The 26,558-nt window shown below is 38.1% G+C and overlaps 1 protein-coding gene across 1 annotated transcript in view; it reads right to left on the bottom strand.

The window, feature by feature from the left end:
- Positions 1 to 3,559: 3,559 nt before the first annotated feature.
- The window catches only part of zgc:158432 (uncharacterized protein LOC555281 homolog), a 32,733-nt gene continuing 9,734 nt past the window's right edge, over positions 3,560 to 26,558 (bottom strand). The window contains exons 2-7 of the mRNA XM_028814666.2: positions 19,450 to 19,552; positions 12,548 to 12,724; positions 10,318 to 10,453; positions 9,130 to 9,218; positions 4,282 to 4,444; positions 3,560 to 3,842 (exon numbers count right to left, since the gene is read on the bottom strand). Coding sequence (XP_028670499.1) covers positions 3,717 to 3,842; positions 4,282 to 4,444; positions 9,130 to 9,218; positions 10,318 to 10,453; positions 12,548 to 12,724; positions 19,450 to 19,552 — 794 coding nt within the window. The 3' untranslated portion in view covers positions 3,560 to 3,716. The remainder of the gene's footprint in view (positions 3,843 to 4,281; positions 4,445 to 9,129; positions 9,219 to 10,317; positions 10,454 to 12,547; positions 12,725 to 19,449; positions 19,553 to 26,558) is intronic.

The raw sequence follows: 26,558 nt of genomic DNA, 5'->3' as shown, positions 1-26,558 counted from the left end.
GAAGGCAGTGCTGAAGGCAAATGCAGGAAAAGCATCTAGTGAAAGGGGGTAAAAAGCTGCATTATAGATTTGTGGATCTTTTAGAGGCATTTTCCCGTTTGCAATGAGAGTTTATGAAAAGAACATTGAGGAAGTTACGTGTGGATGAATGATTAGAATCTGTGCCGATATCAATGTGTGAGGAAGTGTGAGGCGTGGTCAGGACAGCAGGAGGACAGTAAAAGTTTTGATGTGAAGATGAGGCTGCACCAAGGATTTGTTCTGAGTTTGTTGCTTTTTGGGATGGTTATGGAGCAGGAAAGTATGGGATGGAATGCCATGGCAGCTATGGCATGCCAGTGGTCTCAATTTATTGACAATAAAGTAGACCTGAATTGGAGAAGGAGATACTGAAATGAAAGTCTAAATTGTAAGTGAATGGTCTCAGGGTAAATGCAGAAAAGTTGATGTTGATGGTGGGAGGCAAAGGTGCAGGAGGTATAGAACAAATGGGTACATGGCCATGCGGCATGTGTGGTAAAGTTATGATAAACTCAATCCATTGCATGTTTTTCATACGTGGTAGCATAAAAGATGTAGAGGTGTAAAAAGTAGTCTGGAGGTGGTGAGTTCAAACATTTTTCATAAACTGTCTGAGTGGAGTGCAGAATGCTGATGCACTAAGGATAAAATATACATATCAGCGTTAGAGTTGTTTTGCTGCTTATGTGATATTTTTGAGGGTAGACGGAGGTGTGGACACAGCAGTGATACGTACATGAAACTCTAGGAACTGTCCCAAATTCTGTCTTCCAAATGCAGCTCTTTTTCATTGAAGGGTATAGTTTATGAAAGGTATGTGAGGGCCAGCTTGCTCTTCTAGAATGAGAGATGCCGGATAAAAGCGATCAGTGTTGTGCTGAGCAGAAACAGACTAAGGTGGTTTGTGCACGTGAAGTGAAAAGGAATGGATTATTGGGTGAAGAGGTGCACCAAAATGGAGGTGGAGGGGATATGGCCAAAATTTGACATTATTTGGATGTGGTTTCAGATGAAATTAAAAGAAAGACTGTGATCCCAAAGGATTCTCATAGCTTAGAGAATGGAGAAAAAGATTTGGAGGGCAATTGACTAACCTGGAATAAACTGGGGAATGGCTGTTAAACTGGTAGTGGTGATGGTGATGATGATGATGATGAAGTGATGTTAACAGGAAAGCCCTCAGAGATCAGTGCTGGAGTCACTGCTTCTTTTTGATATTCATAAATGCCTTTATTAAGAAAATTAATAACTAGCATGTTAGGTTTGCAGATGATACCAAACTAGGTGGAATAGAAGATCATGTGGTATTAGATCATTCGAGATAGATCTAAACTGAGTTCAGACAAAGTTGTGGAAAATAAAGTTTAATATTAAGTAAGATGGCTAATAGGATATTAGTTTATATGGCCCCATGTGAAGTGTAGAAGGATGATTATAATTAAGCTACTGTACATAACACTCCTGAGGCCTCATCTGCAATACTGTGCATAGTTTTGGTCTCCATATTACTAAAATGACAAAGCAGCGCTAGAAATAGTGCAGAGAAGTGTGAACAGATTAATAATATGATTGAGAGGTATGAGTAATGAAGAAAGACTGAAGCAGCTGAATCTTTTCAGTTTAAGCAAATGGAGGTTAAGAGGTAATATGATTGACATGTTCAGAATTTATAAAGGGAATTAGCGGTGGATTCCAGTTGTTATTTTAAAATGAGTTCTTCAAAAAGAGTATGGGACAAAGATTGGAAAACTGTTAAGGGTAAATTTTGCACAAATATTTCAAAGGCCTTCATCACACAGAGAGCTTTATGCAGCTGAAATATGTTATAGTGGAGTGTAACAAAGAGTAGAACTTTAAGGGCCTTCAGAACTCGATTCTTGTGAAGATTATTCTGAGTTCTTTATTTTGGCAGATTTAATTTTATAGCTGTGATATTTGGAGTTGCCCAGGTATAAGTCTAAAAACACAACTGCTTGTAAATTTACAAATAACTTCTGAAACTGAGATAAATAAGAAATATACATTAAATGTTCAAATATTTTGCACATTTTCTGAAAAGATAAAAAGATCTTTCCCAGGGGCCTACTATGTTCAGGAAAATGGCACTGGTCAGAGCTTTATAACCAAAGGATGAGGCAAAGTAAGAGTAAGTTTGTGGTTAATGAATCATATACCCTAAAACTGTTTTGTGATGATGAAGGTGTGTAGAAGAATTTGTTGTACAGATAGAAAAAAGATGACGAATCTCAATGGTGAAAGGGGTTTGCCTCCTATTCTCTCTGGTGGAGCCTCAGGTTTTTTATTGAACGACAGTCAATGTTAATTTCATGTGTAGCCTTTCATTTTGAGCAACAGTGCTCAAAACAGTCCAAGGTAATGTACGATGTATTCGCTGTACCAGAAATTTTACAAAATCACATTGTTGAATGAACAAGTAGGTTAAGTAAGAGTTCAGTAGTGTGCTAGACGCTGGATTCACACTTTAGTTAATTAATCTCATTACTTGAAAACCCTTTGAAATTTGTCGTGTAAATATTTTTAATGTCAGATTCATTAAGATCAAGCGGATATACCTGTTATTCAAAGTTAGGCCTAATTTGTGTGTCTTCATTAGAAGGAAGCTCTAGCTTGCTCAAAGAAAGGTTATATCATTAAGTAGTCTGCAGTTCTTTTATTCTTTTTCAGTATGAGTAGGTTTATGTTTGCATTGTACAGTTTGTTTTCTTCTATTTTGCTGTAACATATTATAGTGTTTTGCCCCTTCTTGGTTTTTTAATGGAGCTATTAGGGTGCAGTTTGGCACAGGGAGACTCGACTTTCACACTCATACAATAAATTCAAGACCAGACTTTCACCCAATACACTACATAGTCTAGTAGCTACAAAGGCGCAGTGTCTCAATCACCTACAAAAATCAAGTGACCCTTATTAACCAGTGTGTTTCTTAGGTTTAGTTAATCTTTTTGAATTTAACAGTAATTTATTAAACATTCCAATTCTCTTGCACTTATCTTGGCAATCATTGCAAAATGAAGGAGAAAAACACCCATTTCTCATTTTTCTACTTATTGTAGAAGAATTCCTGTTTTTCTTTGCAGATCTTAGAGCAACATGTCAATTCTTGAACAATATTTTTTGGCAAAACAAAATGAAATTCACTGCAAAGGAAAGATGATGTTTATATTAATGCTCAAATAAAATATTCTGATGCAAATGGTAAAAGAGTCCAATTCAGAGTTTTAAAACATCTTAACAGGATGAGCTTGTAGTTGTATTTTATAAAACATATTTAAGGTGTAAAATTAGCATTTCATTTATCAATGGCACATATGATAGAAGTATGGCATTTCATGATTTAAATGCATAAGTAGTAAAGTAATAAAGTAAACTACAGTAAACTTCAGCATTGGTATTTTGGATTATAAACAACTGAAAAAATATTTTTATATCCACAATCAGAGTGACTCTGACTTTAAACATAGCAATTTTTTGAAGGATTTTAAAACATTTAGTTTATATTACAAAATATGGAGATACATTTTCTTTAGAAAACAACTGAAAATGCTGATTTATTACAGAGTACACTACTTATATTTACAATTGTGTTGTTAAATATTGTATTAGTTCTAAATATTCAGAGGGACTGTTATGAAGAGTATTGTCCCCTTCTGCTCATTTTCAGGCGAATACCAGTATCAGTACATGTGCATGGCTCTTGTGGGTATTTGCACCCTAGGCAATCCCTTCTGCATGCGATAATCAGTTGACATAGTCCTGGAAAAGTTGTCCTCATTAGGAGGGAATACTGGTATGCCACCACTCTGAAAGACAAATGCCAGTTTAGATAAAATTGAATGTACATTACTTTATCTTAAGAGTTTAATTTGGCAGTACATTAAAAGGCACCTTTGTCACATTGACCACATTATTTGTTACAGACCTTAAGCTGTATTCATTTGGTATAGCAAAGCAATGATTTTGGGGGAATGGGGGGTTAACCCTATATGGAGATGGTGTACCTTTTATTTGACATCTACAATGTACTTTTGGTTTTATTCAAAATAAACAGGCTTAGTCTTGAGATAGGTCCATTTGTTTTACAAAAATTGAAAACTTTTGTCATGTTTCATGACTTTTCATTAAAAAAAAATACCTAGGTAGAATTTAAATAAAAAAAAATATATATCCTAGGCCCTTATCAAGAAAGTATGTTGTACTGTATGTATATCATAATAGAAAACCACACTATAGTGTACTCACCATCATCTGTCGTCTGGGGCCGATTGGTAGTGACTGCACATACTCCTCATCAAATCCTTCCAAATGCTCTTTGTAAGGAGTGAAGTGAGGAGGGTGCGCATTGTTCTGTACATTGTTTGAGTAATCATTTTGTGAAAACTGTCTAGAGTAGGGTGTCTCCTTGCTAGAATAAATTAAAAAATAAAAGTTATTTACTTAAGAGGCTAGCACAGACAACAATGATGAATATCAGGATTTTTGCATTTAAGCCAAGGTTAAAGTAGTTATAAGAGCACATCACGTAGTAGCCAGGGTGAAGGGTACAGAAAATATGTTGCTAATGTATCAGTGCTACTTGCCTACAATTGAGTCAAAAGCATGCACTTCTAAGAAAATAAAGACACTGTTATGTGGCATGTGTCAAGGCTGGTAGGAAAAACATATAGTATATACATAATGAAGTGACTTGTAGCACAAGTTCAAACCTCTATTATTATATTCTGTAATAATAAATAACCTGTATATTTACCCCAATACTATAATTAATTTTCATATGCTTGTGCCACATAGGCTTTTTCTAACAGCTCTTCAAAGCATGGTTGTTAGATTAATGCAGTGAGAATTGCATTCTGGTATTGCTTCTGTCTAACTTACTGTAGCTACTGAAGGGAATTTTCATTGCTACAAAATACATTTTGGCCTGTAATTGTCTATCCAAATCTAACTGCACATTTTTTTTTTTTTTATAATTTCCCCTGAATAAATAGTTGTATCTTAAACAAGTACAGCACAGATACAGTTAGGTCCATAAATATTTGGACAGAGACAACTTTTTTCTAATTTTGGTTCTGTACATTACCACAATGAATTTTAAATGAAACAACTGAGATGCAGTTGAAGTGCAGACTTTCAGCTTTAATTCAGTGGGGTGAACAAAACGATTGCATAAAAATGTGAGGCAACTAAAGCATTTTTTTTAACACAATTCCTTCATTTCAGGGGCTCAAAAGTAATTGGACAAATTAAATAACTGGAAATAAAATGTTCATTTCTAATACTTGGTTGAAAACCTTTTGCTGGCAATGACAGCCTGAAGTTTTGAACTCATGGACATCACCAGATGCTGGGTTTCCTCCTTTTTAATGCTCTGCCAGGCCTTTACTGCAGCGGCTTTCAGTTCCTGTTTGTTTGTGGGCCTTTCTGTCTGAAGTTTAGTCTTCAACAAGTGAAATGCATGCTCAGTTGGGTTAAGATCAGGTGACTGACTTGGCCATTCAAGAATTTTCCACTTCTTTGCTTTAATAAACTCCTGGGTTGCTTTGGCTGTATGTTTTGGGTCATTGTCCATCTGTATCATGAAACGCCGCCCAATCAATTTGACTGCATTTAGCTGGATTTGAGCAGACAGTATGTCTGAACACTTCAGAATTCATTCGGCTGCTTCTGTCCTGTGTCACATCATCAATAAGCACTAGTGTCCCAGTGCCACTGGCAGCCATGCACACCCAAGCCATCACACTGCCTCCACCGTGTTTTACAGATGATGTGGTATGCTTTGGATAATGAGCTGTTCCACACCTTCTCCATACTTTTTTCTTGCCATCATTCTGGTAGAGGTTGATCTTGGTTTCATCTGTCCAAAGAATGTTTTTCCAGAACTGTGCTGGCTTTTTTAGATGTTCTTTAGCAAAGTCCAATCTACCCTTTCTATTCTTGAAGCTTATGAGTGGCTTGCACCATGCAGTGCACCCTCTGTATTTACTTTCACGCAGTCGTCTCTTTATGTTAGACTTGGATTTCGATACGCCTACCCTCTGGAGAGTTTTGTTCACTTGGTTGGCTATTGTGAAGGGGTTTCTCTTCACTATGGAAATGATTCTGTGATCATCCACCACTGTTGTCTTCCGTGGACATCCAGGTCTTTTTGCGTTGCTGAGTTCACCAGTGCTTGCTTTCTTTCTCAGGTTGTACAAAAACTGTAGATTTTGCCACTCGTAATATTGTAGCAATTTCTCAGATGGGTTTTTTCTGTTTTCGCAGCTTAAGGATGGCTTCTTTCACCTGCATGGAGAGCTCCTTTGACCGCATGTTGTCTGTTCACAGCAAAATCTTCCACATGCAAGCACCACACCTCAAATCAACTCCAGGCCTTTTATCTGCTTAATTGATAATGACATAACGATGGACTTGCCCACACCTGCCCATGAAATAGCCTTTGAGTCAATTGTCCAATTACTTTTGAGCCCCTGAAATGAAGGGATTGTGTTAAAAAATGCTTTAGTTGCCTCACATTTTTATGCAATCGTTTTGTTCACCCCACTGAATTAAAGCTGAAAGTCTGCACTTCAACTGCATTTGAGTTGTTTCATTTAAAATTCATTGTTGTAATGTACAGAACCAAAATTAGAAAAAAGTTGTCTCTGTCCAAATATTTATGGACCTAACTGTATATGTTCACACCTTTTTATTCTATAATTTATTTGTTCACTTAGAGTGTATAGCTGTAAAATATTGTCCTGACCTTTTTACTGTATATACATTTTGTTTTCAGTTTTGGCACAGCATACCTGGAGATACTTTCTAAGATTTTGTTTTTCCCAGACACTATGCCCCTTCTGTGTTGCAGTTTCAACCCATTCATCCATTTTCTGAACAGCAATGCACTGTGATTTTGGGTGGCACTATTAAAGCACACTGACACATGTGAACAGAAACAAATATGCTCCCGTTCCAGGCATCCCCTTGCCATTTCTAGCAGGCATGTTTGCCACAATGCATGCAAAATTATCTTTTCAATGCCACAGCTACTCGGTTGCCTTGTCCAGTTTCATTTAGTGGATGCTTAACAAAAGCAATGAAAAGGTTTGCTTAGATATTAAAATGTTATTAGTTTTAAGTTTTGTGCCCACTACATTTAAAGAGCTTGTGGATACGTCTTCTCCAGAGCTAGAGGTGTTCAAGTTAGAATATGTTTAGCTTAACTGTGGCTTACAACTGTTGAGAGTGCCAGATATATGCCTTTTGTCAGAGATTGCATGTATGTGGCACATTATAGTGCAGAGTACAGTTACACTTTTATTTAAATGGATTTGTTCTTTCAGCCATTTGTTTATACAGTTTTGTCTCATATTGCATGTTTTGTCAAAATTTGTTCTTTCATATGAATTATTTTTATAAAAAAAATAAACTTCCCAGTACATAATTCAGTATTAAAACCACAATTGATGAGATGCATATGTTGTATATAACAATTTAAATGATATTTATATGTGCACTGCAGAGGCCGTGGAGGAATTATTACAGTGGGGGATTTACCTTACTTAAAGATTTAAACATTATTAAGCACATTTATAACTCCATTCTGTTATTAGATGAACTGTGATATTGATTACATAACTTTTGCACATATTCAGTTTGTAGACTCATCAAGTTTAATTTCCTTCATGATGAGTTTAGTGGTTTAACATCTACCTTTATATTTATGTCTTTTAACCAATTGCACATCAGTGTTTGTACAGTTTTACTTTATCTACAGTAAAGTGTTATGCTAGATAAATGTTAAACTGATTGTGCATTAGCAAAATTAATTTAGTTGCAAAGTTAGCTGCATGTAGTCATACACTAATCTACAAAAGAGTCATTTCTAAATAATTATGCCTAGATTTATTTTAAATTTTCTTTTAGTTTATGGCCTTACATTGTGCTGAACAGTATTTTCAGTACTGTACTTCTTTATACATGAGCCTACGCACTTACGATTACCACTGTCACACACGTGCGAGTAGGAGGCAGCTGAAGGGCTTAAGTAATGGTAATACCACATCCGACCAGGGGGCAGAGGGGTGCATTAACTGTCTTTCTCAGTTCCCTGCAGACCTTTCCCAAGAAATCCTGCCAGGTTCCGGTCTAAACGACGTCACTTCCGGGTCCAGGCAATTAGATGATGTCACTTCCGGTCCAGACGATGTCACGTCCGGGTCTGGGGCCTTCGATGCCGTCACTGCCGGGCCCATCCCCTTTGATGACAACAGTTCCTATATGTGCCTTTAAAGCCGCCATCTTACCACCAAGAAATCAGTTCTGGACTCAGTATTGTGAACATCTCTGTCAATTTCAAAACCTTTTGCAACCAGGGATATTTATACGGGTGGCTGCCCCAACCCTTTTTATGATGTCTGGTCTGTGTTTTAATCACACCACCTTACGTGTGTTTAATAGACACCGTCCTGGCTTGGCTTTGGGCTTGTTCAGCAAGAGTGCAAAGTTACATTATTGCGTTGTATAGGATCAAGTTCTGCATGTTGTAGTCCGTTGCATATGCACCCTCTGGCGTATTTGCTGTAAATCAAAAATAATGTGGCTTTATTTGTATTGAAATTCTGCATCAATCCTATCCATGAAAATGCACTGCTTCTCCTGCTAAATCTCTGACACCAACCATGAATTATTATGCGAAGTTCCATTTGCATTACACATTATTAAGGTACTACCTAAATTGTGCATGAAAAAACTATTATAAGGTATAATTAGAAAGAAAATATGTTACTGTAAACAATTTTAAAGACATCATCTAATAATTGTTCATAATAAATACATCTATTATATTTATTTAAATAATATCTGCTGAAGTATGATTAGAAACCACAAAAAACAGCTATTGGCTCAGTGTGGACCCTCGAGCTTCACCTACCTGTTCTCTAAATGGATAAATATGCAAAAAATTAATTTTTAATGGTATTCAATATGTAAAGGGACTTGAAATGACAGTTATGTATGTGGAAGAGAAATGCTTTTCAAGCATGTTCATGTATGTGGCAAGTAAGCAGCTCTTTCTAAAAAGACAACCAATGAAAGAATAACACAGTTTACCTGAGTGGAGGATTATGTGGCTGCACCCAGTTTGACGGATGTCTTTGCAGGTTATGGAATCTGTTCTCAGCTTCATTACATGGAACACTCTGAAGAGAAATAAAATATAAGCAACTGGGCTTTATATATTGCAGAGCTGAGCATGTATAGTGTAGGAAAGAATGGGACTGGAAAGACTTGAGAGAAATTTGAAATGTAGCCTGAAAATCAGACTCCTTAGAGAGGTTACTATTTAACCCACAAATGAATACTTCTATGAGTTCAAAGCCTATGTAAAGCTCTCCTTGAGTTCCAGCTGGGTTCCTAAAATAAATATTTCTAATGCTCACCAGGAAAGCGATGGTTGTTTCTATTTAACAGACAATTCTATTTTTAATATTTAATAAAAATAATAACATTAAACAGCAGTGTTGTATCACATTGGTTAAGGCTTCCAGCTCACCATTCTTCCATACCATTTTGCTCTCAAGGCTTCTGTGTGCTGTTTGCATGTTCTTCTAATGCACATATGGGTTTCCATCCAGAGTTCAAAAACAATGTTAAGGTCAAATGGCATATTTAATGTTTCATGACTTGTGACGTTGCTGCCATCTCTAACTCCCCAAATCATTTTATACAAATGTGGATATTTAAAGTATAGGGTAATTCAAAAAGAACTGAACACTTTCAAAAATATAACCAGTGACATGTAAATTCTGGTGGGGCCATACCTTCATACCTTTATGTTTGCAGACTTTTCTAACATTATTATTAATGTTTTTATTTCATATATATCCCTCACTTGCTAATGACCAGCATGACGTGCATGTTAAAGTATTGTTCATGTCACAAGTCTTGTGTGCCTCAGTTGACATCACAATCATGTGACAGAATACCACTGTACAGATTTAAAAATTAAGCAGAGAGAATCAATTTCACCCTCTGGTCAGAAAAACACATTAGCTATGAAACTCAAGTTTTAAATCCTGTTCAAGTTTACTGTCATTTGCATGTATGGTAGCACATAGTGTACATTGTATAATATTCTTACTTGCATTTCTGCTCAGACCCATTACAGTATGTGAAAGGTGACTCAAAAAGCCTATAACTTTGGGATTACAGAAATTACCTAAGACTCAAACTTAAGAGGCTGAAATCGTTCAGTGATCCAAAATGCAAGTAACTGCAGAAGAGTGTGGATGGTCTTACCGGCATTGGCTGGGGTCTCCTTTGCTCCTGCTGCATTGGTGCTGGTTGAAATGCTTGGTTTTGAAACATACTGCTTGTCGATTGTTTGCAACGGGGAATTTCCATCGATGTGTACTCATTTGCCTCTTCAAAATCCCTTAAAAATTTCATAGTATTTTTCACTTCATGGCAATAATGCAGTACCATACTTCAAATAAATAGCAAAATTAATCAGAAACAAGGTTGGGGCATAAAGGTTTGGCCTTAGCAAGTGAATATCCCAATTTGGACCATTTTGTGAGATCTCCTGGATTTAAGATTACTTTAAATTTGGTACCTGGAATATATACTATTACAAAACAAAACTACTTAATAATAGTTAAAAATGTTAAACTTAAAAATGCACAGACAATAAAAATCAATGCAGAACAAGAAATTAAAAGAAATCGGAACACATATTAAAAATCATAATCATTAGTAAAGACCACATCTCGAGTAGTGTGTGCAGTTCTGGTCACCACACCACAAAAAAGATGTGAAGTTGTGCAGAGCAGAGCAACCAAGTGCATGTCAGGACTTAAGTACATGTCGTACTCCAACAGACTCGGAGAATTAAGCCTGTTTAGTCTCAAGCAGAGGAGACCGCTTGGGGACCTTATCCAGTGTGGCACCCGGCTGGGATTCCTACCCGACCGGGACGCCCGGGGAGACAGGAGGAGGGCTCATGCCTCCTCCAGACCACGAGGGGGCGACCGCCCTGGTTGTATTGAGCGCCACGGGTACAGGGCTTAGAAGCTCAACCCTGTAGGGGCCTGTGGTCACCGCCAGGGGGCGTCCCCGTGCCTGATGGACCCTGGACTCCAGCACTTCCGCCACACCAGGAAGTGCTGGGGGGAAGAAGAGAGGGAACACCCGGAGTGCTTCCGGGGAGACAGCCGGCACTTCCGCCACACTGGGGCGTGTCGGGTGGAAGATTGCCGGTGCACACCTGGAGCACATCCGGTTATGGATAAAAGGGGCCGCCTCCCTTCATTCGAGGCTGGAGTCGGGTGGAAGCAGGACGAGGTCAGAGAGAAAGAGAGAAGGAGGCAGTCCAAAGAGGAGGCAGTGTGGTTGGCCTGGACTTTGGGGAAGATTGGGGTTTGTGGAGCACTTAAAGACTTTGTAAATAATAGTTGTGCAAATAAACGTGTGGTGGTGCTTAAAAACATGTCTGCCTGTCTGTGTCCGGGGCTCGTTCCACACCAGTTATTTAAAATCCCCAAAGGCATTGATAAAGTACATCCACATTCAGCAACATTTTTTCAGCTTGAGGGTGAATAACATACTTGAGGACACCAGTGTAAATTAAAGGGAAGTGGATTAATTCTGAAGCCAGGAAGCACTTCTTTGTACAAAGAAATGTGGGAATCTGGAAGAAACTACAGAGACATGCAGTTGAATCAGAGACCTTGACAACTTTTAAGAAGAATAATTTTTTTTTTTTAATAATTTTTTGCATTTATATAGAATGTGAATGAGGTATCCGGGAAAGCATAGCTGTTAGCTAAATAAACAAGCTTGATGGACTGAATGGTCTCTTCTCGTTCTTAAAATTTCTTATGTTCTATGAAAAACAATGTATTGTAAACTTAATAATGAGAATCCCTGTAAGTGTTGCCAACATGTCTCTTGATGTAAGGAAGATTATGAGAATATTGCAGCACATAAGAAAGTCCTGAGTTTCAGATTTCAGTCATAAAAGGGAAGAAGGAATACAGTATGTCTGTCTCTTGATCGACTCCACACAATAAATAGGTGAAGTTGGTCCCTGGCATGTGTCCTTTTGGACTAGGCAGGATGAGTAGCACAAATGCAATGTGTTCGCGTGAACATTTTCCAAGAAGTGAACTTATCTGCATTGTTCTTGTTAGCAGATAGTAGGGCCATGAACTTCTGTTTTTGGTTATATAATTATACTTTTTGCTTTCTGCAAACCTCCCAACTCCCCCAACCCACCTCACCATTATTACCAGCCTCTTTTATAATGCTGTCCTTCTTCTTAAAGATGTAGGAAGCAGCCCAAAATGTGTGGGGTCCTCATTGGATCAAAATTGTTCATTTAACTAAAGATTGGCTTTCATCTTGTACTCTTCTTTTTAGAAGCCTTTCAGATTCCTTTAGTAGTATGGTCTAATTACCATCATGGCAGGTACACCATAGAAGAAAATCCTGAAATTATGAAAGATGGAGACGTGCAACCATTACTTACTCTTGTTTTTCTGGCTTCTTAAAGTAGTAGAAACACTGTATTATGACCCCAACAAGGATAGCTAAAGACAGTCCTGGCAAAGTGGCAACTAAAATCAATGTTGTCAGGCTCCACAGTTGTTGGCAGTTTTCTCCTATGTACCAAAAATCTTCATTTTCTTGCTTGTAGTTGTGACATCTGTGTTACATAAAAATAAGAAAAGTGCAAAAAAAAAAACCAAACAAACAATGTTTGTAAATAGCTTTTTAGGCAACACAGTATTCAGGTTGACTGCTGCTTTTCCAGAGACTTATGTCACAGAATGTCTTTTTAAACTGAATGAAGTAACAAAAAGAGATGCAACAACACCTCTGTTAATAGTCATTTAGACTAACACATGACATTTGTGGTTATTTTTGATAAGAATTTATAAACTTACTCTATGTGTTTAAAAATTTATGCTCCCAGAATAACTTTTTTGAGCTTTTGAGGGCTGTTTTTTTGTTCCCAAGTTTAATTTCTGAGCTCTGATTTCTTGTATGAGCAGGTGTTCATTCATTCATTCATTTTCCACTGCTTATCCTAGGCTGGATCGTGTAGGTAAGTCTTAGCAGTAAGGCCCCTACATCCCTTACCTCAGCCACACTTGCAAATTCATACTGTGGGATCCTAAGTCATCCCCATGCCATCTGGGAGATATAATCCTCCCAGCAAGCACTAGGTCTTATCCAGGGTTTCCCCCCAAGCTGGTCATGCCCATAAGACATTCGTGCATCATATCAGATGCCTGAGTGATGTGGAAGGTCAGCGGTGCACTTACCACATTGCTCTGCCTGTCGATCTCTTTTTCCCTCACTCGTGAACAAGACCACAAAATACCTAAACTCCTCCACTTGAGGCAGTAACTCACCTCCCACTCAGAGAGGACAGTCCATCTTTTTTCCTACTGAGTACCATGGCCTCAGCTTTGGAGGTGCTGATCCTCTTCCCTGCCACTTCACATTTGATTGCAAACCATCCAAAGGTGTATTGGAGTACACAGCATCATAAAGCCAATAGGAATACGTCCTCTGCAAAAAGCAGTGCTGCAATTCTAAGGCCACCTAACTGGATACTCTCGGTAACTCCAGACTAAAGAAAATGTTCAGTGTCTTTCAAGAGGTTTGGTTCCAGAATCAAACACGCGGACATGAAGTCGCCTATATTTTGTTGGTTTTGCTATGTCTTACCACCAACTCAGGCTACTTACCCCCCAAGAGAAGTGATATTCCATGACCCAAGAGTCAGTTTATGAGTCTGGGTTCTAGTCCCCAAAGATCTCTACCTTTCAACCAGGTCAAATCACACCCAACCCATATTCCTCCTACAGGTGGTGGGCCCACAGGAAAGCAAGCCCACATTGCAAATTTTAAATTTGTGTATCTGCACTATTAGGAGCTATGAATCACCCTTTGTCTGACTCCTCCTCTGGGACCAATCTGTCTTGCGAGGCTGTACCAAAACCTTCTGCTCCAGACAATATAGCTCCTAGGGTCACACAAACCTCTCTACCACGGTAAGGATGTAATTCCTGGAGAGGGCAGGTGTATAATGCAGAAGAAATTGAATTATAGTGGCGATGCCAACCTAGGAACACATTAGCATCTTAAGATGAAGAAGATCCCACAGGATTAAAATGATCCAAGGATTTATCATTGGGTGCTAAAATGCTGAAGGTACTCACAGATGTAAACTACTGGTGATTGGAAAAAGCAAATCCCTAGGGCCTTGAAAGATGTTAAAATGTGTCCCGTAACACATCACAGAAATAAAAATGGCTAGATTACCACAGAAATTATATTAGAGTGGTTTGAAAAATATTTTGTAGCAGATGCCAGATCATATTGCACATCTATAAAGCTACCCAAAAATTATTCTTATTTTGGATAATTGTTCAGCTCACCCAAAGCTGAACTTCTGGAAAGAAAAATGGTTTTACCCCACCAAACCGCACATCGCTTATCCAACTCCAAGACCAAGAACTACCATGCTCTCTAAAGGCCAAGTACTTCTCTCTTTTCATGAAATGTCAAATACAGTAGATGGGATGAATGCTGGAAATTCTGTACAGATGGCTTGCATACGAGGTGTGATCATTTAATTCCAGGAAGAAAAATGTAGAAAAAACTGTGTGCGTATCTGTGCACTTCAAAGTAATCTCCTTCAACAGCTATGCATTCGGTTAGATGATGCTGCCATTGCTGGAAACACACCTAGAACACTGTTTCTGGAATACCCTTGAGTTCCTTTGTAATGTTATGCTGGATGTCAGAAATGTATGTAAATTGTTAATCATTTCATGGTGGTCTTTATTTTTGGGTAGAGTCAGGTAAATAGGATGGATGATACAATTTGGTAATTGATTTCTTAGCCAGGACACTGCAAACTAGCTGAGCTCATCATGGGATGGGGCATTGTCATGATGGCTGATCCATGTCATCATTCACATCTTCTCACCACCTCCTTGAACCTCTTATACCACTCAAAGCCACTCTATGACCTTTTCATAGAATCCTGACCATATGCCACTTTCAACAGCTCCAATGTTTCAGTAGCACTTTATAGCATGAGTGACGCTACACGACCGTTGCAGGAATTAAACTGTCACATATTGTAAGTTCTGGCCTGCTCTGAAGTTTTATAATGTACTTGAAGAAAAGCTTGACAATGATTTTGCAGGATTTTGTGTCGCAAAGGATAAAGAACTTCCTCATGATTTGCTTTAACAAAAAATGTTACTTCCAAAGATACAGAAAGTAATGTTAATGGAGAAAATCTGCATGCGTGAATGATTGTAGACAATGAAATGCCTGATGTGCATCACCTTATACACTTAAAATTAGACGGTTCTCAATGTTGATGAAAACACTGTAAGTGATGAAGATGGCAGTGATGAGAACAAAATGGGTGAAACTGAAAGATTTACCAGTGACAAGGTATTTGAATTGTTGGGTGATTTCACTATAGGATTAGAGAAGCGTACCTTTGTGACAGAACAGCAGCTAATGAATTTTTATTTGATGCAAGAAAAATTGCAGAGAGAGTTCAAAACAAATGACACAACTTTTCCTGGATGAAATGTTTAAAATGTAAACTGAGAAGTAACATTCTTTGTAAGCACAGTAAGCAATAAATTTACATTGGATTCTTGTTTAATGACTAATCTTTTTAAAACATCTGTAGTTTGTTTTGCCTTTGTTATTATGTGACCTCTTTTAATCTGGCAAGTCTTAGGTGCTGAAGGTGCTAGAAAACCGGTGGCCAGCTTGTACTTGAATATCCAACTCTCCACTTCTCAGGGAGCAAAAACATTATGGACTGAACTTACTGCTTTTTGGCATATGTTATGGAAGCTGTCGCATCCCATCTTTTGGCTTTATTTACTAACAAGAAAGGAACCTTCCATCACCGAGTAAAGATACACAAAACTTTAGCATCAACGCACTGCATAGCTCAGAGTGTATATTCAAAAACAGTCAAGGAGATTTCATGTTCAGTTTAGTTTTGTATACCACTCTTCAGTGAAGAAGCTCTCAATCTACCAGTTGGTCTACACCCCATTCCTCACCTATGGTCATGAGCTCTAAGTAATGGCCGAAAGAATGATATCATGGGTACAAGTGGCCAAAATGAGCTTTCTCTGCAAGGTCTCTGGGCTTTCACTTAGAGTTCGGGTGAGAAGTGTAGACATCTGAGAGAGGTTCGGAGTAGAGCTGCTAACCCACTGCATCAAGAGGAGCCAACCTATATGATTCGGGCATCTGTTATGAATGCCTCCCTGAGGAGGTTTTACAGGCACGACCAGCTGAGTGTAGACCATGAGGAAGACACAGGACTTGCTGGGAGGAGTATATCTCCCAGATGGACTCGGGATCCCACAGTATGAGTTGGCAAATGTGGCTAGGGAAAGGGATATATGGACCCAGTCTCAATGAAAATTAAATGGAAAATGAATAAATGAATGCTGCTGTTCACTAAGTACAGGTTCAGAGTGCATGCACAAGTTCCCAGCTGTAATGCAATGGCAGACATAATTAAACCATTCTTCAATTACATTCAGGAACACACAAATTAGTTTGAATTGATAGTAAAACTAAGCAATTTCAGTATGATTCTCTTAAAGCAACTATGGGCAATATAAGTCCTTAAACATTTTAAACTTGATATGGGCAAATGACAGTCGATGAGATGAAAACAAAACCTCCAATCAATTACATTACCTGAGAAAACAGACCTCTGGTGAGGGTTCTCAGCTAGTTTTAACAAACACCAAAGTTCCAATAAGTTGGTTATTTGGCTGTCCACTCCCACCTGGGCATTCTACAATTTCACAAGTATATGCTGTGCAATCTAATAAAAAGCTCAAGTCTGTTCATCCTTGGAGTCCAATGCTCTCCAATCTAGTAGCAGCCTGACAATATAAGAGTGGCAACGAGTGCCCCAGGAGGACATGTGAAAAAAATGGAACAGAGTCAGTAACAACTCACTGTTATTGTCATTTTTATTGTCACACTTGTAAAGAAACATGAATTGTACAGTAATATGCACAGCTCAACATTCGCTCTAATCAGGCTATGCTGGCTTAAAGTAGGCCTGGATTTAAAGCTTGTTTATATTGGAAATTACATATCCTATAGCTGAAAGCCTGACCTTCCACTATTGTTTCATTAACCCTTATAATCAGTCCTTGACATATCAATATATCTGCAATGTATTTTTTTTATTATATTTTTTGACTTTCACATTTTATCCTTTGATATTTTGAGTATTAATGGCAGACATTACTATTTGTTATTTTATTTAATGGTGTGTTGATTTAAAGGGCAGTTTCGAGTCATCCCTGCACCTGGAATGTGCACCCAAACCTTTCTGAATAAATGGTATTTTTACTAATAAATTATCAGCATAGGATGCATAAATACAAGCAGGTGCAAAGCCACATGGTATCCATGTTAAATCCAGCCTGCTTCACTGGGCCTAACTCAACACAGGGTTTGCAGCCCTGCCCATCTTTCAGGATATCTCATACAATTGCCTACCTACTGTATATCACCCTCTGCACTTTCATACACACTTACTTCATCCTGCCAGTTTCACCTCTGGCCTTCTGACCACCCCACTCAAGGTCCAGTGATGAGCTGGATGGAAGGAGTGTCTAAGGTCAAAGCAGATACTATTTCTGGGGCTGTTATCCATGTTTGGAGTTGCTGGTATTTTTGTTAATTTCCTAGCCACTGCTTTGGTCTTTGTGGATCTTTGTGAACAGTGTCCAGAAGCCATTAAGAAGGCAAACAGAATGTTAGGTTATATAGCACGGTGTGTGGAGTACAAGTCCAACGAAGTTCTGCTCAAGCTTTATAACACACTGGTGAGGCCTCATCTGGAGTACTGTGTGCAGTTTTGGTCTCCAGGCTACAAAAAGGACATAGCAGTAAAAGAAAAGTTCAGAGAAGAACAACTAAGCTGATTCCAGGGCTACAGGGATTGAATTATGAGGAAAGATTAAAAGAGCTGAGCCTACACAGTTTAAGCAAAAGAAGATTAAGAGGTGACATGATTGAAGTGTTTAAAACTATGAAGGGATTTAGTACCGTGGATCGAGACTGTTATTTTAAAATGAGTTCATCAAGACCATGGGGACACAGTTGGAAACTTGTTAAGGGTAAATGTCACAAGTTTTTCTTTCCACAGAGAACCACAGACACTTGGAATAAGCTAAAAAGTAGTGTGGTAGACAGTAGGACTTTATGGACTTTCAAAACTCGACTTGATGTTTTTTTAGAAGAATTAAGTGGACAGGACTGGGGAGCTTTGTTGGACCAAATGGCCTATTCTTGTTTAGATTGTTCTAATGTTCTTTAACATTTCCTTCAGGTTTGGAATTCAGCATTTCTAACTTATTCTGGTATCCTGACCTCCTGCCTTTGCATTGTTCAATAAATCTGACTTCTTGTTTCACAGAGTTGTTTTTTTTCAGTTTTATCTGCCAAAGAACAGGCACTACATAAATAAACAGTAAATTAATCTTTACACTGCAGTAGCAGCCTAAGCCTCTTCCACCTTTTCCAAATCTGTGAGTGTTTCATTGCTGTTGGTGGTTCCATTATCATAAGGGGACTGGAACAGAAGTCTGGGATGTCCCTGATCAGCAGCGAGTCAATCAAGGTAGGAGAGGTGTAACCTTTGTTCTGCTGTCAAGTATCACCCAGGGGTTTGAATATGCTTTCTGTCTGTCTAAAAATAATTAAAAAGATCAAATATTTCATTGATCTACTGTAGAGGAATCTCAGCATAGGAGAGGCCTAGGAGATGTGGATGGAGTGTCTCGTTTCACTGGTACTCACTCAATGAACAAGCAACTCTTGGGCCTCAATAAGCTACAGGTAATAGTCGGGCATTTTCTTTGACGCAAGTATATGGGCTGTTCTGGTGAATGCAGTTTTCATATCTTTAAAGAAATCAAAGGACTTTTTTTTCCCTGTACCGCAAGTAATACAACAGAACCTTAATGAATGCAAAACTACTTTTCAGATAGCAAAAGAGACCAATACAGAAGCAATTGAAAGGCTTGTTTTAACTTGTTAGGAAATTTGTTGGCTGTCTTTATAGCCGTAACATTTGAAAAGACAAAATTAAAATAAGAGGAAGAAGTAACTCTAGGATTTAGAAGGAAGGCCAAAGGACGCCGGTGTTGTAAGGAGTGCAGAATAGTTGAAAAAGTGGTGTAATTTATTAGAAAGTCTGGAAAATGTGTGAAAGAACGGAAAGATTGTACAAACATTTATATTAGCCAATGAGGAAGCACATTTTAAATGTAACATTCTGTACACATAATCATTTCTATTGTTCCTAAAGATGAATCACTTTTAGCATTTTTAAGTTACCTGCAATATGACTTTTTACTTTTGCAGTAGCACTGGCCATTCTGGGAGCAGTCCTTTCCAGGTGTGTCACATCTCTCATAGTCATCTTTGGACTGACACAATGCTGAGGGAAATACAAAGTACAAAAAAATCTGTAATTATATTTGTGCTGTTTCAAATCTCCTGTCTTTATATTCTCCAGATTATGTGGTCATTTATGTCATGACACTGCTCTCCATGATCCTTTGCGGGAGTCATGCCATGGCCGTAGTCTTTTGAGGCAGACTTGACACATGGCAGAGAAAACATCTGGAGATGAATCGTGATTCTCTAATAATAATAATAAACTTTAAAGATGTTTCCCAGTAATGTAATCATTCTTTTAGAGTTATCTCACAAAACAACTCATCTTCAATACTTACGACTACTGTATACCAGAGATTGGTACGTGTAAAGGAGAAAACAATTTTGACCAAACAAATATATAGGTGCATATTTCAAACATCTGCAGGTTAGCTGGCTTGGCTTCCAGTCCAAATCCCACTCAGTTCATATTTTTACACAGCATTCTACCAGGAAGATACACTTACAGCACTGCAAAGGTGTTCAGTTATTAAAAAAAAGAAAAACAAAAAAGTATGGAATGTACTGTGAGAGGATGACCAGCTGGCATGGGGAGAGCAGTATGAGAAGGCAGGGGCTGCAAACAGAAGGCATAGTTGGCCCTTTCAGGTATACTGCAGTAGGGTAGGTGATTCAGTATGGGACAATAACAGGCAAGAGATGGCTGGCAAAATGTGGCTGGCATGATCTTCTCAGGCAGCAGGGTTTCCTCTTTGTAGTTACCACATAGGATAGGGGGAGATATATGATGAACATCTAGCAGGAGGCCACAGAAACCCCATGGATTCCAGGTGAAACCATATCACTAACCATCCCAACTTGCTGCATTATTATCATCGCCAACAGCAAAAGTATCAATTGGAATAAAATTATTCAGTGAATGTTGAATAGCCTCACAAACTTAATGATAAAACCTGTCTCCGGATCTATTGGTGTGAGTGCTGATCATTCTGTATCATTCAACAGAATGGAGGAGGGAGAAAAGTGTCTGTACAAGATGACTAAGGTCTTTAATAATAGTACTTGCTATTTTAATATATCCCATTCAGCACCATTACTGTATTCAGCTGTTATCTGACTGCCTATCTGTTACCCTACACAAGTTGTGTCAGTCTTTGTTAGGCCCCTCTCATGAGCACTATGTTTTCAACCTCAGGCCCATTGTGTAAAAAAAGTTTTTTGTTCAAGAATACTAGATATTCATGAGGTTTTTTAAGGTCTTATGTTGAATGTTTGTGTTCTACCTCATTTCTTCTTATCCTTTCTTATCCTTTTTTTAATGATATTTTATTTATATTTTGACACCGCGAGGACTGCACCTAATTTCGTTGTATTTGTTACAATGACAAGCCAAGCAAAATGACACCTTTTATTGGCTAACTAGAAAGATTACAATATGCAAGCTTTCGAGGCAACTCAGGCCCCTTCTTCAGGCAAGTACATCTTGCCTGAAGAAGGGGCCTGAGTTGCCTCGAAAGCTTGCATATTGTAATCTTTCTAGTTAGCCAATAAAAGGTGTCATTTTGCTTGGCTTTTCTCTACATTCATAATGGCTAACACGGTACAACACCCTAGTATTACAATGACAATAAAGATATTTTGATTCTGATTCTGATATACGTAGGACTGCCATTCCAGACACACTCATACAGTCATACTGCCATCTTACTGGATCTTTAATCTTGACAGCCCGCTTTATGTACTGCAAATACACAAGAGCATCATCTGTACAAGTGATGTCATCACTAATTCAATAATAAATGATACATGAAAGTCCAGTTTAACAAATAAAGTGACCACTTAATATGGCGATCAAACATCACTGACATACAGTAGGAGTCATTAACTTTATATGCAGTGTGTGTTCTATTAGCATTCCTGTACTCAAACCACTTGTTGGAGAGTATCCCTTTTATGGCCGGGCACTGCCTATAATATATAAAAATGTAATATTTTTAACACTTCCATTTCTTGTTCAGCTTGTCCTAAGGCCTATTGGTTAAAATGTAAATAATGATAACAGAAATGCATATAGTAGAAATGTTCTTTATATTTTGGTTAGTAACTCATCCATATGTATATGCAGTTTCTGTAATAAGGATAACTTGAAAAATTACATACTTCTTTCTATTGTCTTTAAACTAGCATTAAAAGGTGGACATCAAAAGTACTCATTTCTATAAAGTCTCATCGGTTAATTTATTAGTAAAATTAAATTAAATTATTTAGTTTAATTTATTACAATAAATTCAGTTCAAATCAGATTCTGACAGGGTGCTGATCAGCAAGTACAGGAACACAGCACTTACATTGATTTACCTGCAGAATACAACCGCATTACCATACTGTAAGTACATTACCATAAAACATTTACACACATAAATACATGCATATAATTTGTTCATGTTGAAATATTTTTCCATGTATTTACATATACTGTATAAATAAACAAAATTGTATTTATATTTGTCTGTTAGAGCACTCAAAAAACACCATACCTATTTCTATAAAACTTTGTGGTTATTTCCAGTATTGTCTAACTTAGATTGCAGGCTAATAAAATATTAGATACTCTATGTATACATTTCTAGAAAAATAATGAAAAACTGAGACATCACTAAAGTTACTTTTTTCCATGATAAATCATTTACTCAGTCCTCACACCTACGCCTGTAATAATTTCACAGAGGAGCAATGCAATCATTTTATTGAATATTTCACCTCTAAGGTGGATATCATCCGCTCCTCATTGTCTGCCTCCAGGCCTCCATCGCTGGATGTTTCTACTCCAAAGTCAATGGGCTGCCTTTCCCAGTTCCTCTGTACCACAGTTAAAGAAGTTGAGGGCATCATACAGAGGATGAGGCCTTGAACGTATTCATTGGACCCTTTTCCTACTCCTCTGGTAAAAGCTAATGTATCAGATATAAGCACTCTTATTGCTGATATCATTAGTCACTCTCTTCAGAGCGGCTTAGTCCCACTGGCCTTGAAAACTGCAAAAATTAGACCTCATTTAAAAAAATCCTCTTTGGATCCTGAAGTGATAGCAAACTATCGTCCAATCTCCAACCTTCCATTTTTGTCTAAGGTTTTGGAAAAGATTGTTTTGGTTCAGCTTCAGGATCACCTCAAAAAATTCAACCTGTTTGAAAAATTTCAATCTGGTTTCCGAACTTCTCACAGTACAGAGACAGCCCCGGTCAGAGTCACCAATGACCTCCTGATGGCTGCTGACCAGGGCTCTCCATCACTCCTTATCCTCTTGGACCTTACAGCTGCATTTGATATGGTAGATCATAATATTCTCCTTAATCATCTTTGCTATACAATTGGACTTTCTGGCATTGCTTTGGTGTGGTTGGAGTCCTATCTTACAGATAGGGCTGAGTATGTGGCCTTGGGGGATGCTAAATCTCATACCCACACTGTCACTTGTGGGGTCCTACAAGGATCAGTCCTTGGGCCAACCCTTTTTAATATCTATATGCTACCCCTGGGTCACATCATTCGCAAGCATGGAGTTTCATTCCATTGCTATGCCAATGATACGCAGCTCTATGTGAGACTGGATTCAACTTCTCTTACACCTCCATCAACTTTTTCCTCTTGCTTGGATGAGATTGAGGCCTGGATGTCCAAGAACTTCCTCAAGCTGAACAGCACCAAAACTGAAGCTCTTTTAATTGGCACCCCATATCAACTTCGTTCCTCTGTAAATTGTATTTCCTTTTCTGACCGTACCATTACCCTCTCCCCTTCTGTTACAAATCTGGATGTCAAGTTAGAATCCCATCTGTCATTTGATAAACATACCCATCACCTTTGTAAAATTGCATTCCTCCATCTCCGAAAAACATAGCCAAACTCCGTCTCTACCTCTCCCTCTGTGATGCTGAAAAGCTGGTTCATGCCTTTATCTCATCCAGACTGGACTATTGTAATGTACTCCTCATCGGGATACCCAACAAGAGCCTTCAAAAGCTACAACAAATTCAAAATAGTGCTGCAAGAATCCTGATGAGGGTGCAGAAATATGAACACATTTCACAAATCCTTCGATCACTTCATTGGCTCCCTAACCATCTCCGTATCGAATACAAACTCTGTTTGTTTACTCACCAGTGTATCCATGGAAATGCTCCACAATATCTTAAGGAACTCCTTATATTACAATCCACTACAAGAAACCTCAGTTTTGCAAATACCTACTGCCTTTGCCCCCCTTTGACCAAACTTCATACAATGGGTGACCGAGCCTTTGAAGCCGCTGCTCCACAGCTCTGGAATGCCCTACCAGAGAGCCTAAGAACACAGCAGATTGTGGGCTGTTTTAAAAAACAGCTAAAGACTTTTCTATTTAGGAAAGCTTATTAACAAGAATGCTATAATTATTGTTATCTCTGTTTTTATCATGCTTTGCCTTTGTTTGAACTTTTTTATGTAGCACTTTGAGATTTACTACTAATGTAAAGTGCCCTATAAATAAAATGCATTATTATTATTACCATTATCAGCTAAAATAATGCTAAATTAATAGCACTAAATATCCACTAGATGGCAACAACATGCAAAGAATGTGCCTTACAGAAATTACTTGTAAGGAATGACACTTTGTTTATTTTGAGCCAATCTATATCCATCCGTTTTCCAACCCACTGTATCCTAACACAGGGTCACAGGGATCTGCTGGAGCAAGGCAGGAACAAATCCCAGGCAGGACGCCAGCCCACCGCAGGGCACACACACCAAGCACACACTAGCGACAATTTAGGATCACCAATGCACATAGCGTGCATGTCTTTGGACTGTGGGAGGAAACCGGAGCGCAGACACGGGGAGAACATGCAAACTCCACGCAGGGAGGACCCGGGAAGCAAACCCAGGTCTCCTAACTGCGAGGCAGCAGCGCTACCCACTACTCCACCGTGCCGCCCTATATTATATTATATTATATTATATATATATATATATATATAAATTTCTGTCTTTCTGTCCAAACATCAATAAGACAACCACCGCACCTATTTCTATAAAACTTTGCAGTTGATTCTTGTTTAGTCTAACGTTGAATATAGGCTAATAAAATTTTTCATTTTCTATGTATAAATCTTAAACATCATTTCAAAGTAGAAATTTGGAAACCATTTAACAACCTCAGAAGCACTAGATGCCAGATACATGTCTTCCAGCCACAATGAGGGGTTGTAAGTGTCAGATCTGTTTTTTATTTATTTTTTGCATGCAACATACATTTTATCACTCTTCTGGAAAAAGCCAGCTTGAATAGCTAATTAAAAATTAAAACATAAACACAGAAAATAACTACATGTGTAAGTTATTGATGGAAACATCAGTTCTGGTCTCAGCTAACTATTAAATCTTGTTCTGCGGGGTCTTAAAGTTTTCCATGTTCATTCTCATGAGCTCTGCTTGACATCTGTTGTAGTTTCTCCACAGTGACTTTTATTTTAACACTTCAGTTCAGATTTTTTTTGAACATATACATTTTTATTTATATTTATTCACTTAGCAGACATTTTTATCCAAAGCAATTTGCAGAAGAGGTCAACGTAGTGGCAGAAACAGCCTGTTTAATGTTTTATTCACTATTTGTCTTAAATTAGTGCAGGCTTCTTGTCAAACTGCACTTGTTCAGATACTCAGTTAAACTGGTTTTCAGTGGTACCATTTATCCCCAGTGGCTTCTCAAAATTAAGCATGGTCAGATATAGTAGGACAGCTTGTTACAGGGTCTGTACAGGGGAAACAGCACAAGATAAAGGCACTGAAGGTTGCCAAGTCACTAGCTTGCCTTTCAAGAGTAGATGAGGACAAACCAGAAGTGGACTTCCATCACTTCCTTTACAAACTACGCCTTTCTGGTTGGACCATATAAAAGAAGCCCTGACATTGCAAGGTAGCATTCATTTTGTGAACTAGAAATGCCCTGCTATGGTTCTCACTAAGCCATCTCTAGAAGTCATCTACATAGATGAAAGAACGCCTCCTTCACTCCCCTAGTTTCCATCCTCACCTTATAAAACGAGGTTTCCCATCTGAGACACCAAAAGATTTCATCTTTACTTTGTGCTTTACCTCATGGCATATTTTTTCTGTGATTGAAAGGATTTTCTCTGAGTTTCTCCCTCCCATCTAACAAGACTGCGTTGAGTTAACTGAGGAGTCTAACGTGTCCAAATGTGAGTCTTGTTTGTGAAAGTGCCCTAAGGTGAAGTGGAGTGCACGTCAGCGTGGGATCCTACGCTGCTAAACTGGATTCAAAAAAACAGACTGATGAGATTTTTGAAAGAGGCACAGTTTTGGGTGTATTTGTCAGGAAATGCCGGAAAAAAAGCTCAACTGCTTAAACATGGACCCCATTAAACTACTTACGTGACTTGTAACGAGGACAATATTGAGGGGTATCGCAGAAAAGCAGCCAATTCTTACTGAAACAATAATTTTCTTTTAATGTTAAATGTGAAGGGGTGTTATTTAGAATTCTACATGTTAAGCACCTTAAAAAAATCTGATTTAAATTAACCCTCTGACCCAAAATTTAATAGAATAAATTGTGCAATATTTATAGTGTACAAGTGTTTTTACAACTTGATATATGACATTATTGTGTATCAATCATACACTGTATATTGAGATTTATCTAAATATATTAAAATATGGTAAAATTCAATAGTTAAACTGTTATGGCTAAACAGACCAAGAAAACTGGACTCTGCACATAATTAATTGCTGTTTTCTTACCTGTTCTGTTGGGCTCTGGGTCAGTATATCTCCATTTGTTTATTTGGCCTTCTAAACCAGAAGGTGTTGGAGACATTTAAGTTCAGTTCTTTTCCTTCGCCTCATCAGGTCTTTTCACTTGTTTCTTACTTTACATTCTACAGTTTAATCTACACTTTTAAAAATGCTGGTTCTTTAATGGTACTTCATTGTTCTTTACAGGGTTGTGCAATTCCTCGTAGAACTATTGCTTGACAAAGAAC

Source organism: Erpetoichthys calabaricus, chromosome 12 (genome assembly GCF_900747795.2).
Source record: "Erpetoichthys calabaricus chromosome 12, fErpCal1.3, whole genome shotgun sequence".
In the NCBI taxonomy this organism is placed as follows: domain Eukaryota; kingdom Metazoa; phylum Chordata; class Cladistia; order Polypteriformes; family Polypteridae; genus Erpetoichthys; species Erpetoichthys calabaricus.
The sequence above is the reverse complement of the archived record's forward strand: the minus strand, read 5'-3'. Positions and strand labels throughout refer to the sequence as shown.